The 15,853-nt window shown below is 33.5% G+C and overlaps 1 protein-coding gene across 4 annotated transcripts; it reads right to left on the reverse strand.

Annotated features, from left to right (window-relative positions):
• Positions 1-243: 243 nt before the first annotated feature.
• On the reverse strand, positions 244-9,428 carry LOC111012310 (uncharacterized). Of its 4 annotated transcripts, XR_015788712.1 has the most exons (9): positions 9,144-9,419; positions 6,763-8,221; positions 5,602-5,790; positions 5,087-5,182; positions 4,832-4,994; positions 3,683-3,815; positions 1,829-3,595; positions 1,083-1,728; positions 244-1,014 (listed from the first exon to the last, which is right to left on the reverse strand). XR_015788712.1 is itself a non-coding variant. In XM_022286408.2 (8 exons), the coding sequence occupies exons 2-8, from the start codon at positions 8,111-8,113 to the stop codon at positions 1,300-1,302; spliced, it is 4,128 nt and encodes a 1,375-aa protein (XP_022142100.1). In that variant the 5' UTR covers positions 8,114-8,221; positions 9,275-9,428; the 3' UTR covers positions 244-1,299. The 4 variants fall into 4 exon arrangements, 3 of the variants coding, with proteins under 3 accessions (XP_022142100.1, XP_087975562.1, XP_022142109.1); XM_022286408.2 differs by having other exon boundaries at positions 244-1,728; positions 9,275-9,428; XM_088119436.1 differs by having other exon boundaries at positions 244-1,728; positions 3,683-3,812.
• Positions 9,429-15,853: the final 6,425 nt, after the last annotated feature.

Genomic DNA, 15,853 nt, shown 5'->3' on the forward strand with positions numbered 1-15,853 from the left:
CATTAATTTTATAGATTCTCAAGGTGAATATACTTCCCATGGATCCTATTAAAAAACGTGGGTTACTGATTCCGGTTCCCTAAATAGAAAGTGGCGACTTTCAATTCTCATGAAGCATGCGAAAGAATGGTAATTTTCTGCCTTTTATAGAATGATTTCAAAGTTGAACAATATCAACTTTCAGCATCGTTTTTATCGCTTTCTTTCTGTCTGGAGTAAAGATGCTTGTTTCAAGACAAGATATGAGCATAAACGAAACAGAACATTATTAGTCCACAGAATTCAATTCAATACTTAGCAAATACGAGCTTCCAAAAAGAAAACACAGTCCACCGGTTCTTCTTGAAAACCTCACAATTACAGCCCCATCTCATCTCCCATGTGGTGTGTGTGTTCAAAGAACAACGGCACAAACTGGTACAATATTAATTAAATGTGGCAGGCACCGCATCAATTAGTGTACTGCAGTGAAGTTGAGAATTGGGAAGAAAAAGACAACTGCGACAAAGAATTACTATAATTTCAAATGAAGGGGTATGGGTATGTACAAGTCAATTTGGCATTAACGCAATTCAAAATTTTGACGGCCTCAATCACAACCTGTACTCCCCATTGGTTTCTGTACAATTTTTATGTATTCCCAGCTGCTGCAGCCCATATAATTCTAGCTCCCAGATGAAGGGTTGAGAGAAGTACATCTCCTCAGAGAGAGAACAAACAAGATTGAAACCCTTCACTTTCTTACTTGCCTGTCAAATGTCATCTTTATGCAGAGCATTTATTGTCCAAAACAATGTATTGAGCATCTTTTACATGTGAATTTACCTCCGCCAGCACGCCAGCGAGTCAATCTCCATTTCCACGGGAGTGCCGCCGAGCCACCCCCCAACTCCAACAGCAATTGAGGCCGGTAATTCTACTGACCACATGCACCCAATTCAATTTCCAATCCAAGCCCATATTATAGCTCTCAAGTTCTCATGATGGAAGATTCCGATGCCCACAACTTGATTCCTGAACATGCATACACAATGTGAGGAAATGGATCCCCCAAGAACAGATGTCTCGAATTGCATGCTCACCTTTCGGTATGATGGTAACCCAAAGGGATCCATTTAAATCAAAGGAATGGATCCTCCAAGAACAGATGTCTGCAGATGCTGTGCAACCTATGTCATTACTCAGACACTGCTCGGGCTCCCATGCAAGTAGGCTTCAAAAGCTGAGCATCACAAGGATGCACACGAAATTAACCGACGGGTTTCCTCTGAACCATTAAAACCAATTTAAAAGCCATGATTAAGTTTCTCTCTTCCCAACAATCCCAGCAGAACTCTGCCTTTTCGGTATACCATATTGCCAAGTATCTCTCAATTTGTCACCTGACTGATCGAAGTCATCTGATGAATTCTCTACAGCAGCCTTAGAAGGCCGGTAATTTCCGTTCCTGGTGATAATCGAAGAGTTTGATTTCTCATCATCTTCTGATGGTGTTCCAGACCTCGACTCCACATGCATATCCAGAGTCCTATGTCTTGGAAGAGCTGATCTCACACCCCTAATATTGGAAGAGATCTTCCCTGGCAAAGCAGATTGAATAGATCCCTTCTGTCCGAGAAAGTCCTTGGGAAGCGATTCCATGTCCATGTAACAGCTCCTTGCCCTTGCATCAGTGATTAACGCAGCCCAATCATCAGACTGCATCAAAGCATTAGCATTGCCCATGACCTGGTTTAACATAAGATCAGTATCAGAGGATTCAAATTGTCAGATAATAGTGTATCTATGTAGGTGTGAGAGACTCAAAAGAGAAAAATTAGAAGCATACCCAGAGAGCCCTCCTTGCACGGGTCAGTGCTACATTCATTCGACGGATATCTGCAACAAATCCAACACCATGGTTGGAGGCACGCACACAAGACATGATAATCACATCCCTCTCTTGACCTTGAAAAGCATCTACAGTATTAATATATAGATCCTTTCCTTCTTCAGAGTTCAGAACCTCCTCAAACTCGCGTTGGAGGCACTTCAATTGGAGCTTGTATGGTGTTATTATACCAATTGAAACTTTACCTACGCCTAATGACTTCACAGTTTTCTGTAGATATTCATACAAACGAAGACAAAATTGTGCTTCATGAATATTTTGATAGGAAACAGAGCCCCCTCTATGAGATTCCCGTCCATGTGTAATATCAAAGAAAGTGTATGGTCTAAGTAAAGGGTCTTTGTAATATGTCTCATCAGGTAAATTAGCAACACTTTCACTGTCAGTAAGGCGCCCTTGGTAGAAGTACCTTGAAGGGAAATCACGTATTTGAGGATGCATTCTGTACTGCACAGATAACAACATAGTGGGACATCCTGCTAGCTGGAATCTTTCGAAGAGACTTCTACTGTACAATAATGTTCCTGCTGCTTTACTGATAACCGTGGCAGGGAGCTGTTGGGGATCCCCAACAAGCACACACCTTGCTGCACCAAGAGAAAGCGGTGGAAGAACAGCTACTTCACTGGCTTGGGCTGCCTCATCAATGACTACCATGTCAAAACCATGAGAAAGTCGAGAAAACAATTTTCGACCACTGCTTGATACTGTAGTGAAAACTATCTCAGCCTCATTGGCAAAACTAGCCTCAAGACTAGCTCGTGCATCCTCCATATTGAAATTACTGTTAGATCGATACCTGCCTTCTAAAATAAGGAGGCGTGACATCTCAACTAGAATTTTATCCCTACCTTCTATTACAGCAGCAAGATGTTGCAATAATGCATCTCGATTTTGGTCACGAGCCACCAGAACATCAGGGTCAACACCAACGGATCCTTGAGAACGAACAGCAGCAGCAGCAACATTGAGTTCTCTCTGAAGATTACTGATTTGCTGAGAATATTGAGTTTCACGAACTTTTAGCTGGTGCATCCATCTTAAGACTTCATCTCGACTTTTGACCAAAAGTTGTTCTGTTCTACGCTCAACAGAAACTGCTTGGGCCGCACGAGTTTGTGAATCTACACCAACTCGAGCCACATCAGGTCGATAAACCTTCATTTCCCCATCAATAAATCCACGATCAAGAACACGAGCAAGAAGCTCATCTGTTGCAGCATTAGAAGGTGCACAAACTAGCATTCTAGGTTTAGGACACAACGTGGGAAGAGTGCGGTAAAGATTCTGGTCCATGTTTTGGAGTACCTCATCAATGGATCCAGTAATGATATTATCTGAGCTGCTTTCATGAGCTTGTTTATAGCTTTCTGGTGCTAGTTTCTTGAGCAGAGAAGTATAGTAATGCTGATACTGAACCAAATGGATAACATTTAGCATTCCCCAAACTGTATGTGTCTTACCTGTCCCAGGAGGACCTTGTACGAGCGTAAAAGGCCATGGTTCTTGCCTCTTGGCTGTCCCGCTGCTCGTACCAGCAGCTGTATGTGTTGCTGCCCACTGGATTGCAGATAGCTGGGGTCCGTTGAAGGTTCTATGCAGATACTCAACAAAATTTTGTGTGAAACACTCAGGCATAGCAGGCGACTGTTGCTCGTACTTTGGAAATTGCTCAGGATTAGGCTGAAGGATTGAAGATTGCATCTAATACATGTAGGCACAATTAGTAATGAAAATAATTTAAAGGGAAATACAAGGTGACTTTTAATCCAAACAAATTTCAACCCATACCTGCATATTGAGCCGACGAAATGCATGCAGGGCAACATACTCTCGCTGGGTGGTTGCAAGAGAACCAAGCACTGTTAAAAACCAAACATTCTTTGTCTGAAGTTTTCTAAGTATGTGATCTTCTTCAGTCCTGCTATTCAAAAACAATAATAAAATAAAAAATCAAAGAAATATTATAAGAACATTTTTTTAGGAAATAAGGTTGACTTTTAGGAGTGCCCTCCCCATAAAGGTTCTGAAGAAAATAAGTTTTTTTGGGGGGAAATGAATAGCCTCTTTTTATGGCTAGGAAACAACAATGCCCCTAATGATAAGAAATCCACATCATCAAATCCACGCATTGAGATTACTGACGAGGATACAGAGTGGTATAATAATACTTCAAAATATGCCAACAATGACGAAATAATACTTTTACTAATAGAAATAAAAGTGATACAAGTTATGGGTGATATATAAAATAATCTACAGGGTAAATTACTTCCTTTCAAACAATATCTTCATTGTAAATCAAACTATGTACTCAGAATTTTAAAAAATGCACCCTTGAAGCAAAGTTTGAGCAAATCAAACCCTAACTTATCTTCTGCTGTTCTACACCATTTAAATTGTCAAGTCCTTGCAAACCCTATTTATACTCAAGACCCAAAATCCTACTTTTTACCCACTTCAATACCAAAATAAGTAAATGATTTAAATTGGCAAATAAATTGTCTAAATTATTTTTAGTGACTGGAACTTAAACATGCTATCAGAGTAACAATAATGGTACTTGAAGTTATCTGCAGGCAGTGCTAATATTTTTGCAATGCTGCATGAGATTATAATATTTGGAAGATAATTCTGAGTAGCATCATATGACACCACTCAAAACTACATTGAAGAGACACTTGACAATACCAACGAGAAGATCATTGAGGCACATATCATTTAAAGAGTCACAATATCTCTAAGATTGTACACTGAAAAAGATATGAACTAGAACCACTTTAAAAGACAATACACTCCTTAAAAATAAAAATAGAAATAAATAACTTTTGCTTAATTCTTCTGCAAAACGTTATATTAATTTCATACAAGAACGTAGACAATATAAAATGGCAAGGAAAAAACCCTCATCAAATTGAAGAAATTGGATAGTACACCTACCTACTGGAATCATACGAGTCCCCAACATAAAAATGAATGATAGCCCCTGGAGGGTCACGGGTGTCAATAGGAATGTGCCGTCGAACAGTTCCAGCCACACGTCCACCAGATTCAGGATCTTCATCATCCTCTACAGACATGGTGTTGTTCCTCTTTGATCGCACTGCTCAGAATAATTTTAATGAGAATAAAACCATAATGTAAAAGTACCGACATGATACTTATAATAAGCTTAAAAGGAATATTTTATCAAACCTGATCCAGGTCTGGGGCAGGAAAGAACTGCCACATCCCCCTCCTTGAATGACCATTTGCACTCGTTCACAGGAAGAACTACTACATCATACCATCCTAAGAAAATAAGCTAATTTTAGTGACGAGATTACTGTGTGAATACTAAGAAGTTATCTTTGTTTTTAACTCCATATGCCATATTCATTTTAGTACACCACACTTTGACAAACCAGAAAAGAAAAAGATTACCCTCTTCCACACAAGGTAAAGACTTACAAAGCACAATTAAAGATAGCTTCCTAATACTGATGACAACAATAATTATAACAAAATATTAAAACTTAAGAGCACAAGAAGAATAGAGCATCGTGGCACAACTAATCTTGCTGGCACAAAGCACCCTTAATATATCAAACCAAGTTCAAACATTTTACTAGACTTAAATTTCAAACCTACTTTTTCTCGTCCCAATTATGAAGCTAATTAAAACAAAACAAAACCAAAAAAAAAGGCTGTGCATACAAAACTATGTGCACCTCTTTCTCTCCTGTCAATATTCTTGACACGAACCATCACATGTGTATCTCTTGAGAATGTTTCGGAGAGTTCCTCCCACGTACTGTAAAGTTGAGCCCGACATTCCTCAAATAACAAAGGTTCAAACACTCTGATGTATTCTTCCACAGATTCAAACCGACCAGGAACACATTGGAGTTCAGTTTCCTCTGATACACGATAATGAGTTCAGTTACATAACAGGGAGACCAACACAAAATACAAATAAATAAATAAATCTGTTAAGACAGGACAATTGTCCAACCACTAAATTACAAGTTACAACAAAATTGCAGCAGCAGCTGTCCACACAATAAAATTTTAAAGAAATGAAAATAAGAAAATAGCCTTAAGTAATGAAAGTTGTTATTGTTGTTATATTATTGTGTAAACAATAATATCAGTACTGATCAAAATCATATTTCAATATTTTTCATAGCTAAAATTTAAGAATATAACTACATGGAAAGCCTAAAATGTGAACTATATCCAGGCCAAGAAAAAAGAATAGGACAGACAGTTTAGTTAGCAATCAATTTGATAACCCTGTTAACCGTATTTTATTTTTCACAGAAGAAAGGTGATTTCCCTCAAGCATAAAGAACATTTGTGGTTCAATACTCGATATGAAAGGATATCCTTCCATCCAACAGGCTCCCTAGAGGAAGGCCCACCTCATGTAGCTGTGGGATCCCGTCTGTTATGTGTGAGCCTGAGCAAGATATACATCACACTTTATAGCCACTGCTAGAGGGTCCAACTAAACCCACAATTTGAGTAAGAATAGGAGATAGCATCAAAATAAGCAGGTAAATGGTAACCCAACCAGTTGTTCCATTATACTATCAGCATACTTTCACAATCCAATTTCTTTCTCCAGACACACACAATAAATAGTACAGGAGTGAAATTGATAATGAGAACTAGAAAGCAAAGTTCAGCTGCAAGTTCCATTAATCCAAGTTCAAATGCTATTAAAATGTTTGCCACTTGAAGCAGCCGAACCAATCTTCAGAGAGATGGGAACTTTTCAACATAACCGTATATCGATAAAAGCTTGAAAGAAATAACACCAAATTGAAAAAACAATTTAAATTCTAAATAATAGCAATTCATAAATCCAGTAGGAAATAAAATTGTACCTGGGTGATGCCAAAACTTATCATTCGTCACCTCCCGTATCAGTCGTTCAACTGATGAGTCTTGATGAGTACTAACAGAATTTTGCTTCTTGGCAGGAATATGCTTCTTGCTTACCTGCTTGTGGTCAGAAGAACTTTGATTAGCTAGAGGTGATTTCCTATTGGAGACCTGCATATTCCTCTGCAACCTTGAATCTGTAGGTATCTTCCATGAACCCTGTCTAGGAATTGGTGGTAAGGCTGCCTCTGTTGGGAGATCTCCATCATTGTTTGGCCTGTTTGGCCGAGTTAGTAATCCAGAACTCGTCTCACCATTACATTCCAATTTTGATTCACCAGATTCTGCTGAAATGCCTCCTTCATGATATGAAACATCTCCTTGTTTCTGGTCTTTGTTAACAGTCTGTTTTTCCCCCACACGTTCAGTAACTTGGGTTGCATTATGAACTTCCTTCACAATGCGAGTGGTTATAGGAGGTGGAAATGTTTGCCTTCGAGGGGTTGACGTTTTCATAGGACCAGCCATCTTCACATCTTCTAAATTAAGAAACATTGTCTGCCTATTACGCTTCTTTCCAAGCTTGGCTTCTAGATGTTGATCTATTTTCCTCTTTCCAGGGTTATTAGCACATTTTAGAGCATGACTTGCTTCGATGCCCTTGACTTCTCTTTGTTTTGGGGGCAACCCAGTCTCTTCCTGACCACCATCCATGGATGTATCAACTTTAACATTGCTTTCTGTATTAAGGGTACTGTTACTTTTCCGATCAGTTGGCTCCAGATCCAATGTTGAAGGAACATAATTACTACTTTTATCAACAGTACTATCAGCAATTTTTGTATAGCAAGAATTGTTCTCGGAAACATCACAGGAAGTAGAAAGTAGGCCTTGCTCTTGTGAAGCTTTTAACTGTTTATGCAAAACGCTGCCTCCATTTATATCAGCAGAACCCTCAGCATCAGACCATTCTCCTTCTTCCCTTTCCACTGATTGAGTGTCTTTAGAACCTGAAACCAATGTTGGTGCAGCAGTCTCGTCATTACTTAACTTAGATGATGGTGCAGTCTTTGTATTTTGATCTGATATTTTCTTTTGTTCTTCACCCATTTCAGGATGAGAACCAAGTTTACTCCGAATAAAAGGCTGAAAACCTGATACAGAAGATGCATGAGAAAATGCATGGTTGTTTAATATTCTTTGGGGACCTCCTGATGTTGGAAATAAGTCTGAAGCATGGGAATTTGAAGACGGTTGAGCCTGCTGAAGCTGAAACATAATACCATCACTATCTTCATTATCCTCGACAGGGGGTTCATTAAGATCAAATAATAGTCTTCCTCGAGAACCCATGTCATACAAAAATGCATAAAAACTAAATTAATAAAAGGCCCTATTGATACAGTTATCCCCAGTGAGTAACTTGAAAAGGATCAGAGTCCAAAACGCCTTGACGCTCGGCTGCAATTCCAAACATGAAATACAATTATTTGAAATAAATAAATAAGATAGGATCACAAACATACTTAAAGATGAAAAAGAAAACAAGAGTAAAAGTTTAACCATGGAACGGATAAGGACAATCAATCTGGCGAAAAAAATCTCGGTTCTAATTTATAAAGGCTCAATCATCAAGGTTTGACATCAGAAGGATTTTGTGGGCTCAATGTATAGTGTACAAATCAAATCTACAAGAGAGAACAACTATCACAAGAAGCTATATTAAAACACCAGTCATGTATGCATGATAGAATTTGTTCCAAGTAAAATGCATAACTTTAGTTAGATTACACAACTTGCGATACTGCAGAGCATACAACTAAAAAGCATATTCACCATTCATATTATTCACGCGCGTGATTATACAACGACATAACCACTAATGTCACCACGACACAAGACACCAAGTGAACCTGGAGCGAACTAAGGAACGGGATTTTAACTCAACCAAGGCACTAAATTGGTAAAAACAGAACAAAAACGTTCCTGCGTTAAACCAATTAGGTATTTGAGATTCCATAATATAGTGCAAGACAGTTGGACTGAAAATCCAGTAAATCGCTCCAGATCAAGAGAGCCGCCAATAAACCAGATAGACCCATTCTTTAATAAAATTAAAGACCAGCAACAGCAAGCATCTTTCCTCTAGGGCAAAAAAGGGAGAAATAAATCATACGCACACCCCTCCAATCAATTCCTCTTCCTAACTAGTTCAAATTGCCAAACCAGCCAGGACTATCGAATTATAAACACTTGAAACCCGGAACCCAGCCTCTATGACCATCATTATGATTGCAATCGAGAACAACCTAAGTTAGAGATCGAACCGAATAATTTAAATCTAATCAAGAATACGTACAGATTTAAAACTAATGCAACCTACCAATAGTCAAAGGCAACAATTATGCAATTCGGATCTCATTACTGGTGCCAACTGATCTTCGGGATGCCAACAAATTCCTCCACACAAACGAGAGAATAAATCAAATGGTATTTTTGGTTCGAGAATTTTACCTCTTGGGTACTCCTTGAATCCTTAAATGCATAAGTAGAGAGAGAGAGAGAGACAAATTTTAGAGAGAGGAGATGAGAGGGGAAGGGGGCTCTTTGATTTGAGAGTCAGAGCAAGCAAAAGCGAAGGAAGAAAGAGAATGCAAATATGAGGCGAAGCAATGTGTCATGGGGGTTTATATAGGAAATATCGAGACCCCTTCCCCGGTTCGGATTTTCTCCGTTCACCGTTAAATTTCTTCCCGGTTTATATATTTTTTTATTTTTAATAAATTACAATCCCTTCGATTTAATTTCTATATTAATTATCCTTTCAACACTCCAAAAACCCCAAAAGGTGCCGCGACTATTAAGATAATTACCAATAGCCCACCCGGATCCGAGCCCAATGGGACAAACTATGCCCCTGGGCAGACGCGAGGGGTGGGGAAAGAGAATAAATGAAATTGGCGGGGGTAAAATGGTCGTGTAAAATGAGAGAGGCAGACTAAGTATAGTGGTACATGCGCTATAAGCGGGGGATGGGGGAAACGACCAATAAGATAAATATGGGTTGGGTTTGGGCCATGTGGCCCAATCCATTTTGGGTCTTTTTGACTGCAACTAATACCCAACTTGGGAAAGTGCACCCCACGCTCCGGGGAGAACACGAACAAGGCGAAACTTGAAAATCATGTACGGTCATGGTTCTAAATATCCATCGACATTTTCATCGACATATTCATATTTTCATGGATCCGACATCGACATGAGAAGTAAATCGACATTTCTATCATAGTAAAAAAATTGGACGAAATATGAAAAATATCAACAAAAATGTCTTTTTTTTCTTTTTTAGAAAATTATGTACCGTTATGGTTCTAAATATCCGTTGGACATTTTCATCGACATACTCATACTACATAATATTAATATTAATTATTTTTAACTAATCTAGAAATAATAAAATGTTTATTTGTTAATTTAAATATTTTTTACGATTTTTTAATTTTTCTAACTTTTACATAAATATCACATCGACATTTTATCATATTTGTATTGATATTTCATGAAATTGAGAATTTCATCGTCAGACATCGAAATTTCATCCTCATATCGCGGATAGATTTTAGATAAAGTCATTTCCAACTTCTGAGTTGGGTTTCGCTGTGCAATTTGGTCGGTAGGTTTGCTTTTGCTCCGCTCCGACTCACGGCGGCCGCCTCCTGACAGATTATGGACGCCGATCATCAGCTTTGGGTACACATTACACAGTACACTCTCAGTTTCCGTTCTTTTTGTTTTGTTTCTCTCTGGAAAAATTAAAAACACATTTTAAAACATTTTCTCATTCAACGATTAGATTTATTTCGTTAATTTTTTTTAATCGTTTAATACGATAATGGAAAATTTGCAAAACCTACTCCTAAACTACCGGTAGTTATTGCAATCACGTCTTCGAACTCTTAATTTATTTAAATTTATGAAATTTTACAATTGAGTTTTTAAGTATTGTAAAATACATCCAGCATTCTAAACTATCATGGTTGTTACACTTAAACTTATTTAACCCATTTTTTTAACTATGCAAAATTTCAAAACTATAATATTAATATTAATCATTAAAAGTAGTTGATTGTTATATTGATGCAGAACTGTCATATTTATTTAAGAAACAAATTGTTGGAAAAAAATCTATAGGCAGGAAATTTTCATTTTCAAACAAATGTCAAAAAAGGGAAAAATAGAAAGTATTATATACACACACAAAAGAGAAAGTATTATATATATACATGAGATGGAAAATAAATATTATTATCGACTCTAACTAATCCCTATGATTTGTCAATTTAAGTATGGTTAAGTGATAAATAAATCTATCATTAGTTTTCTTTTTTATGTATAGAGAAATAAAAATTTATTGCTATAATAAAGATGGATGGTTTAATTACACCTTATATTTGTCAAACTAATTAAAAAAAAAAAGAAAAGGAAAAATAGTCCTACAATTCAGCTTTCTTTCAATTTCTCTCTTCCAATTTCCTTTTTCTTCTTTTTTCCTCTTCCCGACTCCAAGAGAAAATTATTTTTGGAATTTATTATTATTATTATTATTATTATTTGTTTCGAGAGAGATCCGAGTAATATTCTCTTGAATTTCTACTATAGTTCATTTTTTATTTTGTTTTCATATTTTACATGCAATATTACATAAAAATAAACAAAATTTAAAAATTTGTTTCGGTAGCTTATTTGGTATTATTATAAACCTTGATAGAGAGGCTTTTAATATGAATGCAATCGTACAATTATTTTAAATACCTAATTTCCAAATAGATAAAAATTAAAGTATGTCATATAAACCTAGTTTGATAATCATTTTATTTTAAATTTGTATTTTTCAAAAATTAAGTTTATAAACATTTTTGGTAACTATCTATTTTTTTATCTTGTTATTTATATTTTTAAAGCATTTACAAAATCAAAATCAAAATTTGAAAACTAATTTAAAAATTTTTATTTTTATTTTTTAAACTTGAAAATATATCAAATAAATTACGAAAAACAAGCCTAATTTTTAGAAAGTAAAATAGTTATCTAACTATAGATATTAACTCAATTATAAATAAACAGTTTTTTTTTTTTAACAGCAAAATAGAAACAAACGGTAGATTTAAGAAAACGATAAACTAAAGTAGAGATTTAAAAAAAAAAAAAAAGTGATCAAAATGACATACAAATTAAAAAAATATAAAATAAAATAACTGCATCTTCAAATTTAATTTTTAGAATTTGTTTTTATTCCTTGTTTATAGAATTTTTTGTAAATAATTTATCTTTACTCTTTAGTTTATCATTTGCTAATATCTTTCACTTTTCATTTATCTAAATATGGCATTCATCTTTTGAACATTATGATAATTTATCAATATGCATAGATTAAAACTTATTTAACAAGGCAATTTAACCTTATACGATTAAAAAAATCATTTAACAAATTTATTTATCAATTTATATTTTTTTGAAAAAGAAAATGTCTTATAAATTGAGAATACTTTTATCATTTTCAGAATATATATTAAATTCATATTATCCCAGTAAAATTTTAAAAAAATATATCAGTTTAGTTTTGTTTTATATCCAGTGTCCCAATAGTTTGCGAATTTATATTGATCTTCATTCACCACTTAACCCATCCCATGATGGTTAAATATATCAGTTTTAATATTATTTTGTTACCTTATCAACTTACTTATCAAAAATATAGGTAAATGTTGACCTAATCATTATATATCGATAAACACATGAGAATTGTTTATAACTTATTTTTATTGATTTTAATTATTTTGATTTACTTCAACAAGATATTTTATATTATAACTTTCACGTTCTATTCTTTGCATCCCTAAAATGTACGATACCAATTTCATCATATTTTAGGTTAATTATACCGGATTTCAAAAATTTTAGAGGAAATTCATCATATTAAGTATGTTTGCTAACATTAATTATAATTTATAAGTATGATTTACTGAGAATTCTAACTACATTTGGTGCCAATTTAAATAATAATAATTTACGTATATTCATAATTTAACAAAATAGCAAGAATCACGCGCTATTAGAGGGTCAGAAAGGAGAGAAAAAAAGTGATGAAATAGTTTTCGATAATTAAAAAAAACACACAAAAACATATTATTCATCATACACGACAATAAAGAAGTAAGTATTTATTTGACAAACAATTTACATATATTTCATGCACACAATATGACACTCACAGTGATATTTTCTACTGAATAAATTCAATAATTATAATATCATTCAACAATAATTGAAAATCATATATGTAAAAAACAAAACAGTTGCTATTTACATAATTGAAAGCGGTAAAGTTTTCTACTTCTGTGAAATTTGACAAACCAGATATTTTTTTTTCCTTTCTTTTTTTGACAGAGCAAATTAATTAGTCAAAACTGATTGTATACCATTTCTTTTTTGAGTACGACAAGTCGGGGTGGGGATTCGAACTCATACGTCAATTACCACTACACTATATTTGCTTTGGCACTGATTATATATTATTGATGATAGAGACTCAATAAATAATTAAGGTTCGTACAATGTTCAGCATTCAAATATTGAATGTGGCATCTATCAGTAAAAAAAATATAAATACAAAATGGTTAGCAGCCAAAAATTAAAAAGAAAAACATTTAATAACACTACCAACATCCAACCTCTGGTTTATTTAATTAGGATAACAATAAAAATAAAAATATTCATTACACCAACCTCTAAGTTTGTTGAAGTCAATATATAATTAATTCAACCTGCAACTACCATCAGTCTGGAAGGATAATTTGGTAATTTGGAGACTTTTTCTTTTACTTGTATTTAAATAGAAATTCTCATCTAGTTCACTTATGCGTAGAAATATAATCGAAAAATAGATAAATAAATAAAGTTTTTTTGTGCATTGTATATTCAAAATGTCGCAGATGGGGAATAAATGAATGTTTTCGCCTCCTCTGTATTTATATTCGTCAATAGAAATAAAGTGTAATTAAATGGATTTTTCAAAAATGTAATCAAGTGATTAATAAATAGTGAAAACCCATAGATCAATTACAAGCTACGCCTAGATGCACTTTTTGGCACAAGTTTCTATCATCTTTTGGCATATTGCAATTTAAATTATATATTTTTTTTTGTACTAAATTACAAATCTTTAAATCTTATTTTGACTATTTCAATTTATTTATACTTTTTTTTATCCCTAAACTTTTAAAATATTTGTTGATGCAAGAATTTGATTTCAGTCTCCATCGTCGATAGTTCTAGCTAATACCTGCACACATATGTGATGCTAAGTCTAATACACTCCAATGTCTAAATTATAAAAGAGTTTTGTTGAGAGTAGCAAGAATAGAGTTGTGAGAGTGTAACTCGCATCCCAATAATGAGTCTCCTTGGATTGGTTTAAGTAGATCGACTCAACCTTGTTTAGGTCGGTTGGGGTAGTCTAGTTGGGGGTTTGGTTGAGGTTGGTTTTGCTAATGATAGATATGGGTACTCCTCTTATTGCCAATTGGTTTTGAGATAAAACTCATTAATATTAATAGATTTGACCCACGCAGCTCAACCAATTTCATATTGTAACGTCAATTCATGAAAATTTGATAGGGTAATTTTTTGTCCCTAATAATGTCTATTTTAGTCCGTAGAATTTTTAAATATAACCATTTTGGTATCTCGAACTTTCATAATATTTATATTAGTTCTCAAATTTTAGATAAATAATTATTTTTCCACCTTAAACTCACTTACCCAATACTTAGTTTGAATCTATATGATTTGAATACCTGCTCACGTTAACACGATAGTGTTCATACTCGAAGTTATTATTATTAATTTTTCAATAAAAAATAATTTCTTAAAAAAAATAAAAATTTTGAGTATTTTAAAATATATTATAAAATAAATAAATAAATACCTTTTTTGAGGAAAATAAAATTATTCACAAATAAATATGTTCATTTTTTAAATAAATCCTAAAGCAAAGCAAAAATGAGGATATTTGATATCTCTCCATTTTTTGTTAAGTACAAAAAGTAGGATCAGATTCTAACTCAACCTTTTGATCGAACATAGTACTTAAACCAATCGAGTTATGTTTAGGTTGACGAATGTATTGACCCCTTCGTATGTATATTTTAAAATTTTTTATATTCATACAACTTGCCTAACATATTGAAAGTTTTAAACTTTAAAACAACAATTTACTTTATTTATTTATTTGCTATATTAAAAAGTGGAATATTTCAATATTTTCTAAACATATTTTCCTTTATATGATTTTAAATTTTAAAACTTACCTCTACTAATGATAGTTTAAGATTGAGCATAGTTTAATTAGTTAAGAAATTCTTTAAAAAAAAATTGATTAAGAAATTAATTACTCACCAAAAGGGTTGGAGTTTGAATCCTTTGGCTTCGTAACCAAGAAAATGATAGTTGATGTTATATTTATTAAAATAAAAACAATATATATCTTCTAAATTTAAAATGAAGCACATTAAACTAAAAATGTTTTAAATATGTTATACAAATTTAAAAACAAAAAACAAAAACAAAAAAACTAGATTTTACCTTTCCATTTGGTTATAGTTTAAAAAGTACCTTTTAAAATAAAACAAAAATATGATTTGTTTTAGTTGGTCATAAAATATACACATTTAGTTAAATACAGAAAACGGAGATATATAGATTAGAATCTTACCACGCCAGAATTCTCCCCTCGAGATTTTTTTGTTTCTAATACACATATTTTTATTATTGAAATAAGGTGTATTTTTAAATTGATAACAATTTAGTTTATAAATTTTGTTATGTGATGATTTAGTCCTTATAGTTCAAAATTTATAATGATTTAATCTATGTTGTAATGGTAGAAAATGTTGTTAAGATTTAATAAATTTATTTGGATAGACCAAATATTTTTATAAAGGGCAAATACTAATTATTATATAATAAAAATCAATACTTAATTATGATGAGATTTTTTTCCATTTAGACTAAATTGTTACAAATTTTAAAATT

The sequence above is a fragment of the Momordica charantia genome (assembly GCF_013281855.1).
Source record: "Momordica charantia cultivar OHB3-1 chromosome 11 unlocalized genomic scaffold, Mcharantia_2.0 BLBB01000011.1, whole genome shotgun sequence".
In the NCBI taxonomy this organism is placed as follows: Eukaryota; Viridiplantae; Streptophyta; class Magnoliopsida; order Cucurbitales; family Cucurbitaceae; genus Momordica; species Momordica charantia.